General features: G+C 60.0%; 2 protein-coding genes across 4 annotated transcripts in view; both read right to left on the minus strand.

Annotated features, from left to right (window-relative positions):
• TSGA10IP (testis specific, 10 interacting protein) overlaps positions 1-967 on the minus strand; it is a 5,355-nt gene extending 4,388 nt beyond the window's left edge. Inside the window, exon 1 of the mRNA XM_004683342.2 lies at positions 839-967. Within this exon, the coding sequence (XP_004683399.2) occupies positions 839-967 (129 nt within the window). The remainder of the gene's footprint in view (positions 1-838) is intronic.
• Positions 968-12,686: 11,719 nt separating this feature from the next.
• DRAP1 (DR1-associated protein 1 (negative cofactor 2 alpha)) lies at positions 12,687-14,728 on the minus strand. Of its 3 annotated transcripts, none has more exons than XM_004682609.2 (7): positions 14,633-14,728; positions 14,320-14,392; positions 14,112-14,205; positions 13,713-13,832; positions 13,500-13,593; positions 13,243-13,331; positions 12,687-12,934 (listed from the first exon to the last, which is right to left on the minus strand). In XM_004682609.2, the coding sequence occupies exons 1-7, from the start codon at positions 14,672-14,674 to the stop codon at positions 12,829-12,831; spliced, it is 618 nt and encodes a 205-aa protein (XP_004682666.1). In that variant the 5' UTR covers positions 14,675-14,728; the 3' UTR covers positions 12,687-12,828. The 3 variants fall into 3 exon arrangements, with proteins under 3 accessions (XP_004682666.1, XP_012580697.1, XP_012580698.1); XM_012725243.1 differs by having other exon boundaries at positions 12,723-12,934; positions 13,687-13,832; XM_012725244.1 differs by having other exon boundaries at positions 12,734-12,934; positions 13,500-13,614.
• Between the last annotated feature and the right edge of the window lie 6 nt (positions 14,729-14,734).

The following is a 14,734-nucleotide window of genomic DNA, read 5'->3' on the forward strand; positions in this document are numbered from 1 at the left end:
GCCACTAAAACCAACTCACCCCACCACGCAAACCCTCTGTGGCCACTAAAACCAACTCACCCCACCACGCAAACCCTCTGTGGCCACTAAAACCACCCCACCTCAAGTCTTCATAGCAAAACAGCAGCGCAGGGATAAGCCACGGCTCTTCCAAGCTGGCGCAGCCACGCGACACCAGCTCAATCCCCCCAGGGGTGGCCCCCAGGGCGCAGAAGACCCCTCCTGGCTCTCCGCTGCTCCCCCAGCAGTGGATTTCAGTCGATCTGCCTGTTCTGCTCCCCACTCTGTCTCTGGGGAACCCTCTCACCCCCGCACCTCTGTACCCCAGTTCTTGTAGGCATAAAAAAACAAAATACAGCTTAAAAAAGCAGCAGCAGCTGCTGTTGACCGAAACTTCCGGGGGGGCCCAGGCCTTCTGTGTGAACGTTCACCTTCCTGGGGTGGGGGTGCAGTGGGGCGCTCAGATGAGAACGTGGAGGTCAGAGAGAACCACTGGGCTGAGATCTCCTAGTGCAGCCCACCGAGTCTGTCCCCAGAGCTCAGATGCATCGCCACTGCATGCCCCTAGGCGGGGGCTGGGGGGATGCCGGGGCCCTAAAACTCTTCTGAACACCCCAAAGGGCCCCGACTTGCTAAGCCAAAAGGCCCCTTCTCGATGTTCCCTAAATCACCCCACTGGAAGCTGGGGAGTCACTCCTGGGCGGCAGCACCCTCATCTTGCCCCTCCCATGTCCCCCGACCCTGCCCCTCTGGGCTCCTGACTTCTCCCAGGTCTCCCACAGCCCAGTCACCCCCTACCCTCGGGGCAGTTGGGAGGTCCAGGCCTCCCCTCCCGCACCTGCTCCGCCTGGGGGAGGCCGGACAGAAGCCTGAGCAGCCCGGCTGTGGCCCCCTGAGCCTGGGGCTGCGGGTCCTGCCCCGGCCCCACGGGGGAGGTCTGGAGCAACTGCTGGTGGGTGTCTGACATTATTGGTGTCCTGCCCCACCCCCACCTGCCCTGGAACCACCCCCATCTCTATGGCAACCAGTCTCCAGGGCTCTGGCCACAGGCAGGCCAGGAAGGGGCGGCCAGGGTAAGGGAGCCCACTTCCTATGTCCCTGAAAGTTTCCCAGGAGGCCAGCGTTTGGACTGTGGCCACTCTGGGTGATGACCAAGGCGCTGCCTACAGAAGCTGGACGAAGAAAAATCATCAAACGGTGGCATTTTAATTCAGGCTTCTGGTCGCACCAATGACAGCTGCTGTCCCACCCAGCCCCACCCTCTGTGCCTGGCTCTCCTGTGGCGACCACTGACCCCCTAGGTCACCCTCCAGGCAGTAGTTGCTGAGCAGCCTGCAGGCCTGGGGACGCAGCTCGCAGGCCACAGCCCTCAGGACTCTGCCGCAAGGTCCTTATGCCCTGAGGTGGCCTCTGGGAGGCCCTCTGTCCCTCCTGCCTTCTGGGCTGTCCCCCAGTCCCTGGGGGCCCCGTGAGAGCCAGCCCAAAGGCTTACTACAAGATCTGGGTCAAAATGGCCCTGAAAGGCCAGGCCAGGCCAGGAGGTTGAACCCAGGCCCAGGAGAGAGGCTGCCGGCAAACAGCGTCCGGAGGCTGCTCTGGAGGGAAGCTCGGCCTTTAAACCGCACCCGAACTTCTAAGTGTTGCCCAACAGCTTTCATGGCACAATCCCCCGTGGCCACGAGGCCATGCTCTGAGCAGCACTCCGGGGGAACGGCGGGACTGAAGCCCAAGGCCGTTGACGGTGGTGCCCGTTGTGGGGTGCGGCGAGAATGGAGAGCCCCAGCGAAATACAGACGCAGTATCCGTGGGGGGAGGCGGATAGGAGCTGTACGGCTGAGGAGCAGCCCTACGTCAGCGCTGCCAGGCCTCAGGCTCGTCTCAGACTCGTCCGTTCCAGGGCCTTCCCGCCCCATCACACCGGTCTCCCAAGGGTTTTGCAGACCTCTGAAGGCCTCGGAGAGGCTGCCAGCAGCCAACCTCAGAGGAGGAAAGTTCAGAAGCTTCGCAGGTAGCGAGCGACTGCAGCTGCTCCCAGGTTTGGTGCCGTCGGAGCCCTGGGGAAGGTGAGGGCTGGAGCCGCCGCCTGGCCGAGCTGCGTGTGTGTGGCCCCTTGTCGGTCGCTGGCACTTGTCCGGGGCCACTTGTCCGGTGCTGAGCTGGCGGCTCCGGAGCATCTCCCGTGTGTCTTCTGCTGTCTCCGCGAGCTGCATCCCAGCTATTGCCGGCTGCCGGTGCTCCCGGCCCTCGGGGGCGGGAAGACGCCATCTTAGATGCCTTTTGTTTAGGGCTTGAAAACACTGGGCACCACTTTGGGGTGAGGTAACCAACTGGCCACGTGTGGCCTCAGCGACTGTTTTCCCTGGTTGGCTAAATCAATCTCATCGTGGGTGTTCTCTGAACCTGAGTGGTCTTGCAGTCGTGCGTGTGGGAGAAGCACTCCGTGACTGGTAAGCTGTTTGGGCACTGCCCGAGGCCAGGTTTAGTGTCCCTGTTGCCATTACCGTAGGGAGGAGGCCCTGGGGAACGAGGGGCTGGGAACCCGGCTTCCATTAACTGTGACCTTAAGCAAGTTACTTCTCACCCCTGCAAAACGCATCACGGGCCGATCCCACGGGATTGTGCAAGGACGAAATGAGGTCACTGAAGCATCACATGCAGTCAATGTCCCTTTCTTCTTATTCCCACTAGCACAAACCCAACACACCCATCTCCACCCTGGACCACAGTCGTCCCCTCACCCAGCTCTGCCTCGGTTGCTCCATTTCTCTTCTCTGCTCGGCAGCAGGGTTCTGTGAAGACCAGAGCTGCTGGCCTGCTGTGCCTTCAGTGCAAGCCCTCAGCGGGCCCTGGAGTCTGGCCAGGCCCCGTCCAGCCCACGGTGGTCTCACCCCTGCCGCCCCGCCCCACTCACACAGCCCCTCAGCACGCCTGCTGGCCCGCCTCAGGGCCTTTGCTCCCCAAACGGTCTCTCTGGAAAATCCATGAAGCTCCCTCCCATTTCTGCCGGTGTCGCAGGCCCATGCCCCGCTGAGCAGCACCAGCCTCTCACTCTGCCAGCCTGTCACATAAAGTCATTTGCTCACTGGCGCTCACAGGCCCCAGCAGGCCTCTCCCGCCTCATCAGCAGCTGCTTTGGGGAAGCAGCACAGACGTGCAGTTTCTCTCCTGACCCACCTTCCTCCCCAGTGCTGCAGCAAGGACCCCACTTCACTTGCTGCGTCAGGCCCCCACCCCTGCAGGGGCCTCCAGCTCTCCTGTCCTCTCCTTGGGATGACGCAGGCCAAATCCCCTTCTCTGTCCACTCACTCTCCTGACTATGTTTTTTATTCTGTTTTTTAATTTTTGTGTAGAAGAGCTGGGGTGCAGGCCAGAAGTGCAGGGGTGAACAGAACAGGTGGACTGACTGAAATCCACTGCAGAGGGGAGCAGAGGGGAGCCAGGAGGGGTCTTCTGCACCCCTGTGGGTCACTTCCTGGCTGGGGCTCGAACTAAGCCCATGGCAGTGATAACCTGAGACTGAACCCCCTAGGCCACCAGGGAAGGCCCAGGCTCACTTTTTTTTTAAAGATTTATTTATTTATGCATTCAGGACTGGGGTACAGGCCAGAGATGTGGAGGGTGAGAGGATTCACCGGAGACAGAGTGGGGAGCAGAAGAGGCAGACTGACGAAGTACACTGCTGAGGGGAGCAGTGGGCAGGTCAGGAGAGGTCTGCCGCGCCCTGTGGGTCACTCCCTGGCCGGGGATCGAACTCATGCTGAAGTGGCTTTAGCTTCTCATTGCTGCGATTTAACCCGCAGCGCCATCAGGGAGGGCCACCCAGGCACACTTTTTTTTTTTTAATAATATAATAGTTTATTTTTACATCATTTTGTACATTTTTTTTTTTCATCTCAATTGTAATCCCCATGGGTTTCCCATCACCAAGTCACCCGTGTCGGGCACACATTTTAAACACCATCTTTTTGTAAACGAATCTTGACTTTATCAGGTGTCCAAACATCTCTCAAACTTGGAACTCTCCCCAGATGTGATGGGCGCTCCTCTCCTCACGGGGGTCCAGGGGGCACAGTGCCCCTAGTCCACGGGCTCCGTCTTCCCACCAACCTCCCGGCTTGGCCTCCCATTATTCCATCCCTGCAGCCCTTAGCACGGCCCGACACCTCTTCTCTGCCCTGCCTCCTCCTGGCCTGCAGGTAATCCTCATGTCAAAATGTACCCAGGGGGCCGCCCTGGTGGCACAGAGGTTGAGTCTCAGCTTTGTGAGCTGCCCACAGCCACTGCAGCACGAGTTCCATCCCCAGCCAGGGAGGTGACTCACAGGGCGCAGCAGACGGCTCCTGTCTCCCCGCCGCTCCCGTCAGCACTGTTGATTTTGTTGATCTGCCTGTTCGGCTCATCACTCTGTCTCTGGTGAGTCCTCTCACCCCCATACCTCTGGCCTGCACCCCAGCTCCAAGGGCCTACAAAGGCTTATGGGACCCAGGTAACCCAGCTTCCCTCCCCCCGACTGCCTCTTGGACTCTGACAGGTGAAATGCCCTGGAAAATGGTCTCCGGGTCCGTGGGCACTGGAGCCTCGTTAGCACTGTCCACACTGGTGAGCCATCCACCCGTTTGGCTGTGTTGGTGCCAATCTGGCACCTCATCCTTCCCGGAAGCCATCCCCGTTAAGCCTCCTCCGCGCCAACATACAGCCATTTGCGCTGTCCCTCACACTTTGGTAGTTGGGGGGGCACCAGGCAGAGCGCGTGGGACGGTGACCCCTGGGCGGGGGGACTCGGGCTCTTGCTGGGTCCAGTGGCAAGTGACGGGCTCTTGGGAGTCCACGGCGGCTCCAGGACAGAGTGGACATGAGGCCGCCCAGAGAGCTGCTGCTGGTTCCCGTTTGGAAGAAAACAGGGAGAACTCCTTTGGCCAGGCAGGGCCTGCCCACCTGGAGTGCCTAGAGGCCGGTGGGGACTCTGAAGGGGCGTGTGAGGAGACTGACTTGGGAGGAGCCGCTGTCACCCTGAGTCCCACGTGCTCTCAGGCGAGGGCTGGGGCTGCCTTCTTATCCCAAATCCGGGGTGCTTCGAGGAAGCTAGAGAGCCACCTCCGGGGCGCTTCGAGGAAGCTAGAGAGCCACCTGGAGAGGCGAAGATGAGTTTCCTGTGGGTCATTGCTACAGGAGACTTCCAGAAAGGCCACCGGGTGCAGCGGGCAGGTGGGGCCGCCCCACACAGCTGTCCCCCAGGAAGGAGCCGCCTTCCGCCACAGCAGGAAGGGAGGGCGAGTTCTACCCCCACTTCACCCCCTTCCTGGGCAGCAGAGGTTCTCAAGCTAGAGGAGCAGGAGGGAGGGAGCCGGAGGGGACCTGACTTCCCCATCCTGGCCAGCAGGGGCTGGGTGTCAGGGGAAGAGGAAACTGCCTCGTGTGGGTTAGAGCTGTGGCTGCCCTGCCCCACCCCCACCCCCACCACCACGCTGGGCGCTCTAAGACAAGGTGGGAGGGGACCTCAGGCGACGGTGGAGGAGCTGTGAAGAAAGGAGTCACAGAAAGCCTGACTTCATGTGGGGGGCAGAGAAAGGGGCCCCCAGAGGAAACACACAAGGATGTGGGAGACAAAGTAATCTTTTACACTCTCCCACTGGTCAAGGGGTCATCACCGCAGGAGGTGTTTTATTTTTGTAAGATATATTGGTATTTGTTTATGCATATAAGAACTGGGGTGCAGGCCAGAGGTGCGGGGGTGGGAGGCGGGGGTGAGAGGATTCACCAGAGACGGAGTGGAACAGATGGAAGCAGATTCCTGGTGCTGAGAGATCTCTGGCTGCTGGGAAAAGACTGGCTAGGAGGCCAGCACCAGGGTGGGCCTCGTGGGGGGCAGAGAAAGGGAGGAGGAGGAAAGCCTGCGCTCCCAGGGAGGGCAAGAGCGGTCAGGGACACCGCCGGGGACAGAAGAGGCAGCCAGGGGGAGTGCAGAGAAGGAGGACTCCGGGGCTAGTGGACAGAGCGGTCCAGGGACGGGGGAGTGACTGATTTGACCAGAGCCATGAGCGCATAAGGTTGGCAGAAAATCACTCGTTCCCTAAGCCCAAGTGCTGAGAGCCAGCCGAGCGCCTCCCTGACACGGCTCTGCCTGGGCTCAGGCTCACACAGAGCCTCCGCACAGATCCCTACACAAGGGGGAGACGCCGCTGGCCTGAGTGTGGACACAGGTACAGGACAGCTCGTAGAGGGCCAGACCACCTAAGAGGAGGAAGCTCCTAGGAAAGAGTTCTACCCCTGCAGAGAGGCCCCTGGGCAACTGGTATATGAATATGATGTTGCAGTTGTTATCGGGAGAACCACAAAGCTGCACAAGAACACCTGCACTGTTCTTTCCAGAAAAGAATAGTCCTGTCAGATGAGTAATTCTGAGCTGGACTGGGAATCTTTAGTGAAATCTTACGGAATACAAAGAAAATTCCCTGCGAATCTTGGAGGAACATGTCTTCAAAGTGGGCATCAGCCCTCCCTGGTGGTGCAACCGGTTAAAGTGCAGCACTGCAAGCGATCCCAGCCCCAGAGGTGACCACATGGCGCGGCTGATCTCTCCTGACCCGCCCGCTGCTCCCCTCAGCAGTGGACTTCGTCGATCTGCCTGTTCTGCTCCCCACTCTGTCTCTGGGGAATCCTCTCACCCTCCGCATCTCTGGCCTGTACCCCAGTTCTGTATGCATAAATAAATCTTAAAAAAAATAAGAGGTGGGCATTGGGCTAAACCAGCACTTAAAGGTTACTCTAGATCACCCTAAAAGAGTTTAAAATGAACTTTGCAATGATCAAATGAATCTACAGGCAACAACAAATTGCAAGGAAAAGTCCAACACTCCTTAAAAGAATTTAATAAAATCCAGATCAGTAATATAAAGTTATCAATGTTTGGCATGCAATACAAACAAGTAAGACACACACTAAGAAAGAGGTAAGCATGTTTAACAACCAGAAAGTGTCAATAAAAACAAAACAAGTCCAGAAGATGGCAATATGCCCCAAATTGATTCGACTCAATATCAAAAGCTCAACGGCCCTTCTGGAGAAAGTAAAGGGACTCACAGCCAAGCAATCTTGGGGTGGGGAGCACAGTTGGAAGACTGACTGTCCCAGTTCAAAATTTCATACAAAGTAACACTCACCACGAGTGTGGTATTAGCCCTGAGGTAGGCATAGGGATCACTGGAACCGGGTGGAGAGTCCATAAGTAATTTGTGGTCAGTTGAGTTTAACAAAGGAGGCTAAGGCCATGCAATATGGAAAGAGCAAAGTTCCACAGATGACACCAGGCCAAGGGGATTTCCACACAAATAGTGAAGCGCACCCCTACCTCACACCATATACCAAAAGTGACTCAAAATGACAGGTTTCTAAGTTAGAAGTATAAAACTTTAAAAATAAAACCTAAAAGTGACCCTGGATTCAGTAATGGTTTATTAGCTAGGACACCAAAAGCACAAGTGACAAAAGGAAAACAAATCAGATTCATCAAAATAACACCTGTGTGTTTCAAAGGACACAGCAAAAAAGTGAAAGGACCAGCCACAAGATGGGAGCAGATGTTTTCAAATCAATTATCAGGTAAGGGAGCTGTGTCCTAACTGCATAAATTCAACAGCAAAAAGGGCACGTAAACTAGCTTTGACACGGGCAAGGTATTTGAATACAATTTTCTCCTGCTGCACCAGAGTTCATACGCACATGAAAAGCTGTTCAGCGTCACCAGTCATCAGGGAAGTGCGACGAGGACAAGGACAGAAGTGTGCCAACCGAGAGGGGCACACGCTGGCTCCTCTGGGCATGTGAACTGGTGCAGCGACAACCAGAGGTGGCTGTTCGGCTCGGCATTGACTAGCTTACAGTCAGCAAGTTCCGCTTCTGCAGACACCCAAAGAACTAAAAGTGAAAACTGGAACACATTATTGGACACCCGTGTTCGCAGTTATCTGACAGTAAACAAATGTTTAACTGGAAATGACCCAAATGTTTATTGATCGATGAGTTTGTGCCCCGACCGGGGCGCAGCCCCACAGGGCAGGGCAGACCTCGCCTGGATTTCAGTGGATCCGCCCGTTCTGCTCGGCACTCTGTCTCTGGTGAATCCACTCATGCCCGGCATCTCTGGCCTACACCCCAGTTCTTGTGTGCATAAACAAAAGAAAACTTTTAAAAAAAAATAAGAAGGATAGCTATATCATGCAGACACTACCCAAGCTCAACAGTAAGGTCCTCAAGGCTACTTTCAGCCAGTCATCTAGGAGAACTTCTTGGAAGAAGTGACGCTGGAGCTGTGCTTTAAAGGCTCTGAGACAACGAAGACCAGAAAAGCCCATAGGGGCAAGGTCAGAATGGGGCTGGGGTGGGATCATGAGTGGTGTAAAGGTTCATTTTCACACTGGGGGATAAGTGGGGTTTGGCAGGAGGTGGCTGTTAGAGAAGCATCAATAGTTTGGGGAGCAATGAGGTGTTTCCTATCAGAAAGGCAAAGGAATTCTAAGTCAAAGAGACAAGGCCGTCTCAAGATTAAATCTGAGCTTCCAGAGTACCCACAATGGAGAAAGAGTCAGCAGCAGCGACATTGGAAGCAAAGCGGCCTGCTGGGGTGACTTAGGCAAGAAACGGAGACAGACCAGCACCTGTTACTGCCCGAGCTACGTCTGACGTGCAGACAGGTGATCCATGTGGATGGCCCAGCCTCCCATTGCTCCCCAGGAGGCCCCACTTTGTCTCCTTTCTAGCCCAACTCCTCTTGGGGTCCCCCAGATAGTAGAGTATGTCAGCTAAGGATCTGGGCTTTGGGGTGATCACCCCAATTACACTCCTACCCAAAGCACTCAACTTCCCCCAAGTCACCCCACCTCCCCACCTGTCTCTGGGTCTACCTGACTTCCTGCTTTGGTCAAATGGTAAGTGCAGAAATCCTATTCCATTTTTCACACACACTCCGATGGAGATAAGTGACACCCCCTTACCCCCCACCCCCAGTACTCCCCACTAGGGGAGTTAGGGTCACCTGTGCTTCTCCAGGAGGAGGGCGGGGCCCCTGGAGGAGGGCTGTGTGGCCCTCTCGCGCGCGCCTTGATTAACGGGGTTTCCTACTCAAATCTCACTTAGCAGTCTCCCTGACCTCTGTGTGGAATGACTGGGGCCGCCCTTCAGGCCTGGATCTCCCTGCTCCTCCCTCATGCCCTGCTGTCCTTGGACAGGTATCTCCTTTGGAAGCATCACCACTGTCTTCCTCCAAAAACACAGTTCGGGAACATCCTACTACCTGGAAGAGTACAAAGGCAAGAGACGGACGGGGCTTGGACGAGACTGCCGTGGAAGTGCGCAAAGCGCCCCAGGTGAAGCCCTGCATTTCTGGAGGGCCCCCTGTGCCCCACAGACACTCGCCTCCAGGCGAGCATCGCGCTGACCACCACCGAGGTCACTCTGCCTGTCATCTGCCCAAACCCCTGCACCCCTTTGGTGTTCGGCTCCTCTTGCTCAGCGTCTGCACCGCTGATGCCCGCAGGGCCAGGGCCTGTGCTTGCTCACTGCTGACCCACCGTCGGCTTTCCTCATTTACCGGCTCTTGCTGACGGGCACCTGGTGGTGCCAGCTGGCAGCTGAGAGCCGCGTCGACTGGATGGGCGTGTGCCCTCGTCCCCTGGGGGGAGACCTGTGTGTGAGGGGAGACCCACAGGGGGCTGCTGGCCGTGCGTGACACTCATCTAGCAGCTGCTGACGCATTGCCGGGTGGCTGCAGCACCAGCGGAGTTCGGGCATCACCACCTCTCGGGCACCAGTGGCACGAGGCCTTCTGACCCCGAGCGCCCTGGAGCGGGGCGGGCACGCGGTCCTCTGCTGAGGTGCTCCTGGGCGAAACCTTAGGCGCGGCACTCCACGTGCCTGTTACGCTGAGGCTCGCGGGAGGACCAGGCAGGGCTCGGCCGAGGCCCAAGGCCGCCCAGTAGTAAGAAGAAAGCTCTGCAGAGGGCACTGGCAGGCTGCCCCGCCTGGGCCTTCCCCAGGCCAGGCCACTGTCTCCCTCTCCCGGGGCATCCAGAGGCCGGGGCATCTCCCTGGGGCCTCTGACACCTGGAGGAGGGGGATGGGCCCTTCCCAGTGGCCAGCGGGGACCCGAGGAGAAACTGGCTGGCCAGTCCCTGTGTTGGCTAAAGAAGCTCTCCCAGCCTCCCTTGGTCAGGACGGTGCCGGCTCCAGAGGGAGAAGGGGGCGGCGCCACTGCCAGAGCTGCCCCGGAAAACCGCCCAGGCTGAGCATTCCCTTCCCCGGGGCCCTGAAAGTCACCTCGAAAGGGACAAAAATAAAAATCAAAAGCAACGATGCAGGACGTCACGGGGACAGGGGGCCGCGGTTGGATCAAGCTGGCCCCTAAGTCAGCCGGCCGTGGAGAGGGGCCGCCCGCTGCTGACCGCAACATGGCGCGAGACTTGCCCTGCGCCTGTGCTGGGTGTCACATCGGCCTGGGCCCCGAGACCAGACGCAGCAAGTGACAGCACATGGCGCCGAGTCCACCAGCCCGGTGGGGTGTGCGGCCGCGCGGCTCGCGTCAGGCACAGCACGGGCTGGGCTGGCTCCACCATGCCAGGGAGAGCGCGAGACGCCGAGAGCTGCGAACCGGCTCCAGGCGGCCCAGCGGAAGAGCGTTCGGCCGCCGCCTGGCTCCGAGCTCCTCGCCAGCGCTGTGCCAGGCCGAGGCCCCAGAGCGGGGCCCCTGAGCCCTGGCCTGGTGAAGGCAGGCTGCTCAGGGCACTCTGGGCTCCTGGCCTTGCCCGGGGTCACCCGGCCTGCTGCTCTGACCCTCAGTAGGGAATCGCACAGCGGCAGCAGGAGCCCGGGGATCCCTTCCTCTCCCACCCCCTCCTCACACAAGCGTCACGTGCTCTCAGCTCGGGAGACCCCAAGTGTCCACCTCTTCTGGGACTGTTCCTGGAGAAGACCTCTCCCCTCCCGGGTCCCTCAGTCAGTCACGGCTCTTCTGTCACAAGTGACAGAGCCACACTGGCCTGGGGAGACGCAGTTGACAGGTTCTCAGGAGGTTTCTTCCCTGAGGAGTCCAGGGAAGACAGGGTTAGGCAAAACGACGTCGCCAGTCTGCCCCTGAGTCCTGGTCTGTTCTGCTCTGCCCCCCAGGATGGGAAGCCCCTGCTGTGCCCAGCCCACATTGTACCCCTTTGCTAGCACAGTGAGGCCAAGGCCATCCTTACCCAGACTAGAGAGGGTTCTAGGCTGCTGCTGCGCCACAAGGAAGCCAGTGACCTTGTCAAACCTTTCCCCAAGAGTCCCCCCTCTCAGTCCCAGGTGTCACCCACCACCTGCAGTCATCACTGCCACCTGGACGTGTGTGGAGCTGTGACCAGCCAGGCTGACAAGCTGGTCCTGTCCCTCAGCCCCAAGGAGCAAGGTCAGCTGCCCATGCCAGATTCAGAGAAGAGGTGGTTCCCCAAAAGAAAAGCGGCAGGGGAGGGGTAACATATACAGAAGAGGCGCAGGAAGAAGCAGACTGGACCCACACTGTGACTCTGGCTGCTCTGGGCCTGCCAACACCCCCACCCACCTTGCATCCCACAGAAGTGTCAGGCACGGTCAGGTAAAAACCCAACACTCAATCCCCCACAAAGTCACCACTCCCCCCTTTTCAGGTTGGACTGGGCCTGGGGCACCCCCTTCTCAGCCCTCCAATTCTTCCCCTTCCAGTCTCTTCAGCCCCTGCCCAAGTACCAGTCTGCATTTCTACCACCCTAAAAAAACCAACGCTCCGTGCCGCTCAGCCACAGGCCTCAACTCCACTCCACGGCGCCGGCGTCACTTCCTCGTCCTTGATTCTTACCAAGCTGCGAGAGCCGCCTGGGAAGCTTCCCTCAGCCTGCGAAGTACGGTGCATTCCACTGTGGCCTCTCCTCCCAGATATTTCTGGGTTTGCGCCAGCAGAGGCTCCTGGAAGCCCTGGGCTGGGGGCCCGGGCTCTGTGCTCTTCTGCCCCCTGTGAGACTCCCCAGGCCCTCCTCTCCCGCTTCCGGCTACCCTCGAGGCCCACACGCCCACACTCGAGTCAACCCACGCGCCATCTCAGCTGTCTCGGAAGCACCAAATCCATCACAGCAACGTGGGCTCCTGCTCGTCCTGCTTCCTCCCGCGCTCCCCCAGCTGGAATAGGGTCCCCGCCCCGCCCTAAACACTGCAGAGTGGAAGTCCTTGAGGACCGTCGCCCCCAGGCCACGTCCAGTCGGCCGGTGAGCAGAGTGGAGTGTGCAGGCCCCACGCGCGCCCTGCCCAGCAGCTGCGCTCCGGGCTCGGCAGCTCTGAGAGCGGCTCAGAAAAGGGAGCAGAGGGACGGCCACCGCCCTGCTCAGTCGGCCCTCAGCATCCACCGCCCCCCTCCACTCAGCTGCCGTTGCCCACCCTGGCGCCTCTCCGCACCTGGCATGAGCTCTCGTGTTCCTGGGGCCAGTCCCCTGTCCCTTCGTGGCGCCAGAGTGGGCGGAAGGGTCTCCTCTGACATGAGGTGAGGAACCACCAGGCTCACCCAGCACCACCAGAAAAGCTGTCTCCACAGCCAGGCCCGCCCGCCTCCTCCCCTAGTGCCCGCGGCCCGCCCACCACAGGCTGGCCCCAGCCCCTGCAGGAAGTCAGCTGGATAGAGGGGAAGCTGGCCACGAAGCCCTGGCAAGAAGCTGGGACAGACACTGGCTTTCCCTTATTCCTTTTTTTTTTAATAAATTTAAGAACAACTCTACCTTCTCTCCTCCCCCCAGAGCAACTAAAACCAACTAAAAGGGGGTGTGGCCTGGGGGGCAGAGGGCGCTAGGAATCATAGTCCTCTTCGTCCTCTGCATCTGGGGCCGAGAGGCCTGGGGGTGGTGGGGGCAGAGGCAGCGTCGAGGTGAAAGGCATGAAGGGTGTCGGGGGGCTGCAAGGCAGAAAGCAGGAGAGGAAGATCAGGCCCTTCCCAGCAGCCCACTCCTGCGCCCTGAGCCCCAGCCCATCCCCACACAGACAGCCACGGGGCCCACCACCCTACAGCATCCGGGGCCAAGCCCAGAGCCGGTCACACAACCACGGTCCAGGCCCAGCTACCGTCCTGCCCAGGGACGTCTCCTGCCTTTGGCCCTCCTGGTTCTCTCTGCCAGGGCCAACAGAACCGTGGCCAGAGACCTGGAGGGGCCAGTCAGGCTCAGGGGCTCTGCCAGCTCCCCCCAGCGCCGATGAGCTGCTTACCTGGGAAAGGGCGCAGGGGGGCGGCTGGCCTGGGGCGGGGCCTGGGGCGTCTCCTCCTCTCCCTCGGTGTCTGTGTCCTCGGACTCATCCTGAGGCAGGGGACACGAGAAAGGCGAGGTATGTCCCCTGTGAGCCCAGACCCCAGGTGGCAGGGACGCTCCCCCTCCGGAGCCCAAAGAAACCAGGCAGACAGAGGTCCCAGGCGAGGTTGCCCTCTCCGCTGGGCACGGGCAGGACAGAGCCCGGGGCTCGCTCACCTCCTGCTCAGAGTCCGTCCCAGACAGCTTCTTGTCCTTGCCTTTGCTTCCCACGCCGCCATTCTTGCGGGCGCTGCTGCCCGGCTTCCGGCCCCTTCGGGAAGGTCCAGTCCATCTGCCCAGAGGTCTCCCCTCTCCCTGGCCACCCCCAGCCCCCCCCAGCCCCGGTGGCCTTGGCCTTCCCCACCTGAGCGCCTGGCCCTGGCTTCCCACCTGCGGGCCCCCTTGTCCCCGTCCATGTGGTTGTCTTCCCCGTCCCCCTGCATGTCAGGCACTGAGGCTACCAGATCCTTCAAGAAGTCGAACTGCTGTTCCAGCTCGATGCACTGCTTCCTGGAAGAGGCGGGGCAGGTGGACACTCAGGAGGGCTCTGGCCCTCTGGCCCTCAGCAACAGACAGCAAGGGGCTCTGAATCCTGGAAAGCCTCCCCCTTTGCAGGAAAGCCCCCCCAGCTCCCCAGTTCCAATTCACCAATCTGAGGCCTCACTGGCGTCCCCTCTCCCTCCACCACCACCACCATGCCACCTCCCTCCCTATCAGGACCCAGCTTCCTGGGCAAGTGTGAAGTCGGGGGACAAGGCCCCAGGCTCTGTCCTAGCTCGGCTCACTCACAGGTGGGATGTGGTCATGGTCTTGGCGTTTCGGGACTGGGTCACCTGGCAAGCCTTCTTCAAAAGTGACTCCAGAAAGAGCTCCAGCGCCCGAGCTGAAGGGGTGTCAAGGAGAATGCGAGTGGGGTGTCCCCAGCCCGCGCGAGGCGACCCCGGCCGCCACCTGCTGGCCCCGTGACCGTCCACTCAGCCGGCCCCCGAGAGGATACAGATGATGACAGGCACGGCCGCCGCCACCTTCCCAATCTCTTCGTCCGTCTGCATGATCTTCTTGATCCGCGCCTAGGGAGGCAGCATGGAGCTCGGACCCCGTCGCCTCCGTCCCACGAAGGGATGCGGGGGCCGGGGGAGCGAAGGGGGAGCCCGGGGAGAAGGTGGCCAGGGGCCACGGACCTGGGGAGGGCGCGGAAGGGGGCGGGGCGTCCGTGCCCCCTAACCCGGCGATGCGCCCGCCCCCCGGCCCGGCCGGGCCCGAGCCTCCGAGAGCCGGGCCCGCTCCTCCCGGCCCGGCCACGTGCTCACCGGCGGGAACCTCGCGTTGTACTTCTTCTTCTTGCTCGGCATCTCGGCGCTTCTCTCGCCGCGCCGGGCCCAGCGCCGCCGCCCGCAGCCACCCGGCCCCGG

The sequence above is a fragment of the Condylura cristata genome, unplaced genomic scaffold (assembly GCF_000260355.1).
Source record: "Condylura cristata isolate star-nosed mole 26May11 unplaced genomic scaffold, ConCri1.0 scaffold00015, whole genome shotgun sequence".
Taxonomy (NCBI): Eukaryota; Metazoa; Chordata; class Mammalia; order Eulipotyphla; family Talpidae; genus Condylura; species Condylura cristata.

What these genes read in the sequence shown, in the direction of transcription:
- DRAP1 (XM_012725243.1), bottom strand. Translation starts at nt 14,674, where the DNA reads ATGCCGAGCAAGAAGAAGAAGTACAACGCGAGGTTCCCGCCG. An exon ending in ACAACGCGAGGTTCCCGCCG is followed by an intron (nt 14,393 to 14,632) that starts GTGAGCACGTGG and finishes CTGCCTCCCTAG; the next exon opens with GCGCGGATCAAGAAGATCAT. An exon ending in GGACGGACTCTGAGCAGGAG is followed by an intron (nt 13,332 to 13,499) that starts GTGAGCGAGCCC and finishes CCCCTGCCTCAG; the next exon opens with GATGAGTCCGAGGACACAGA.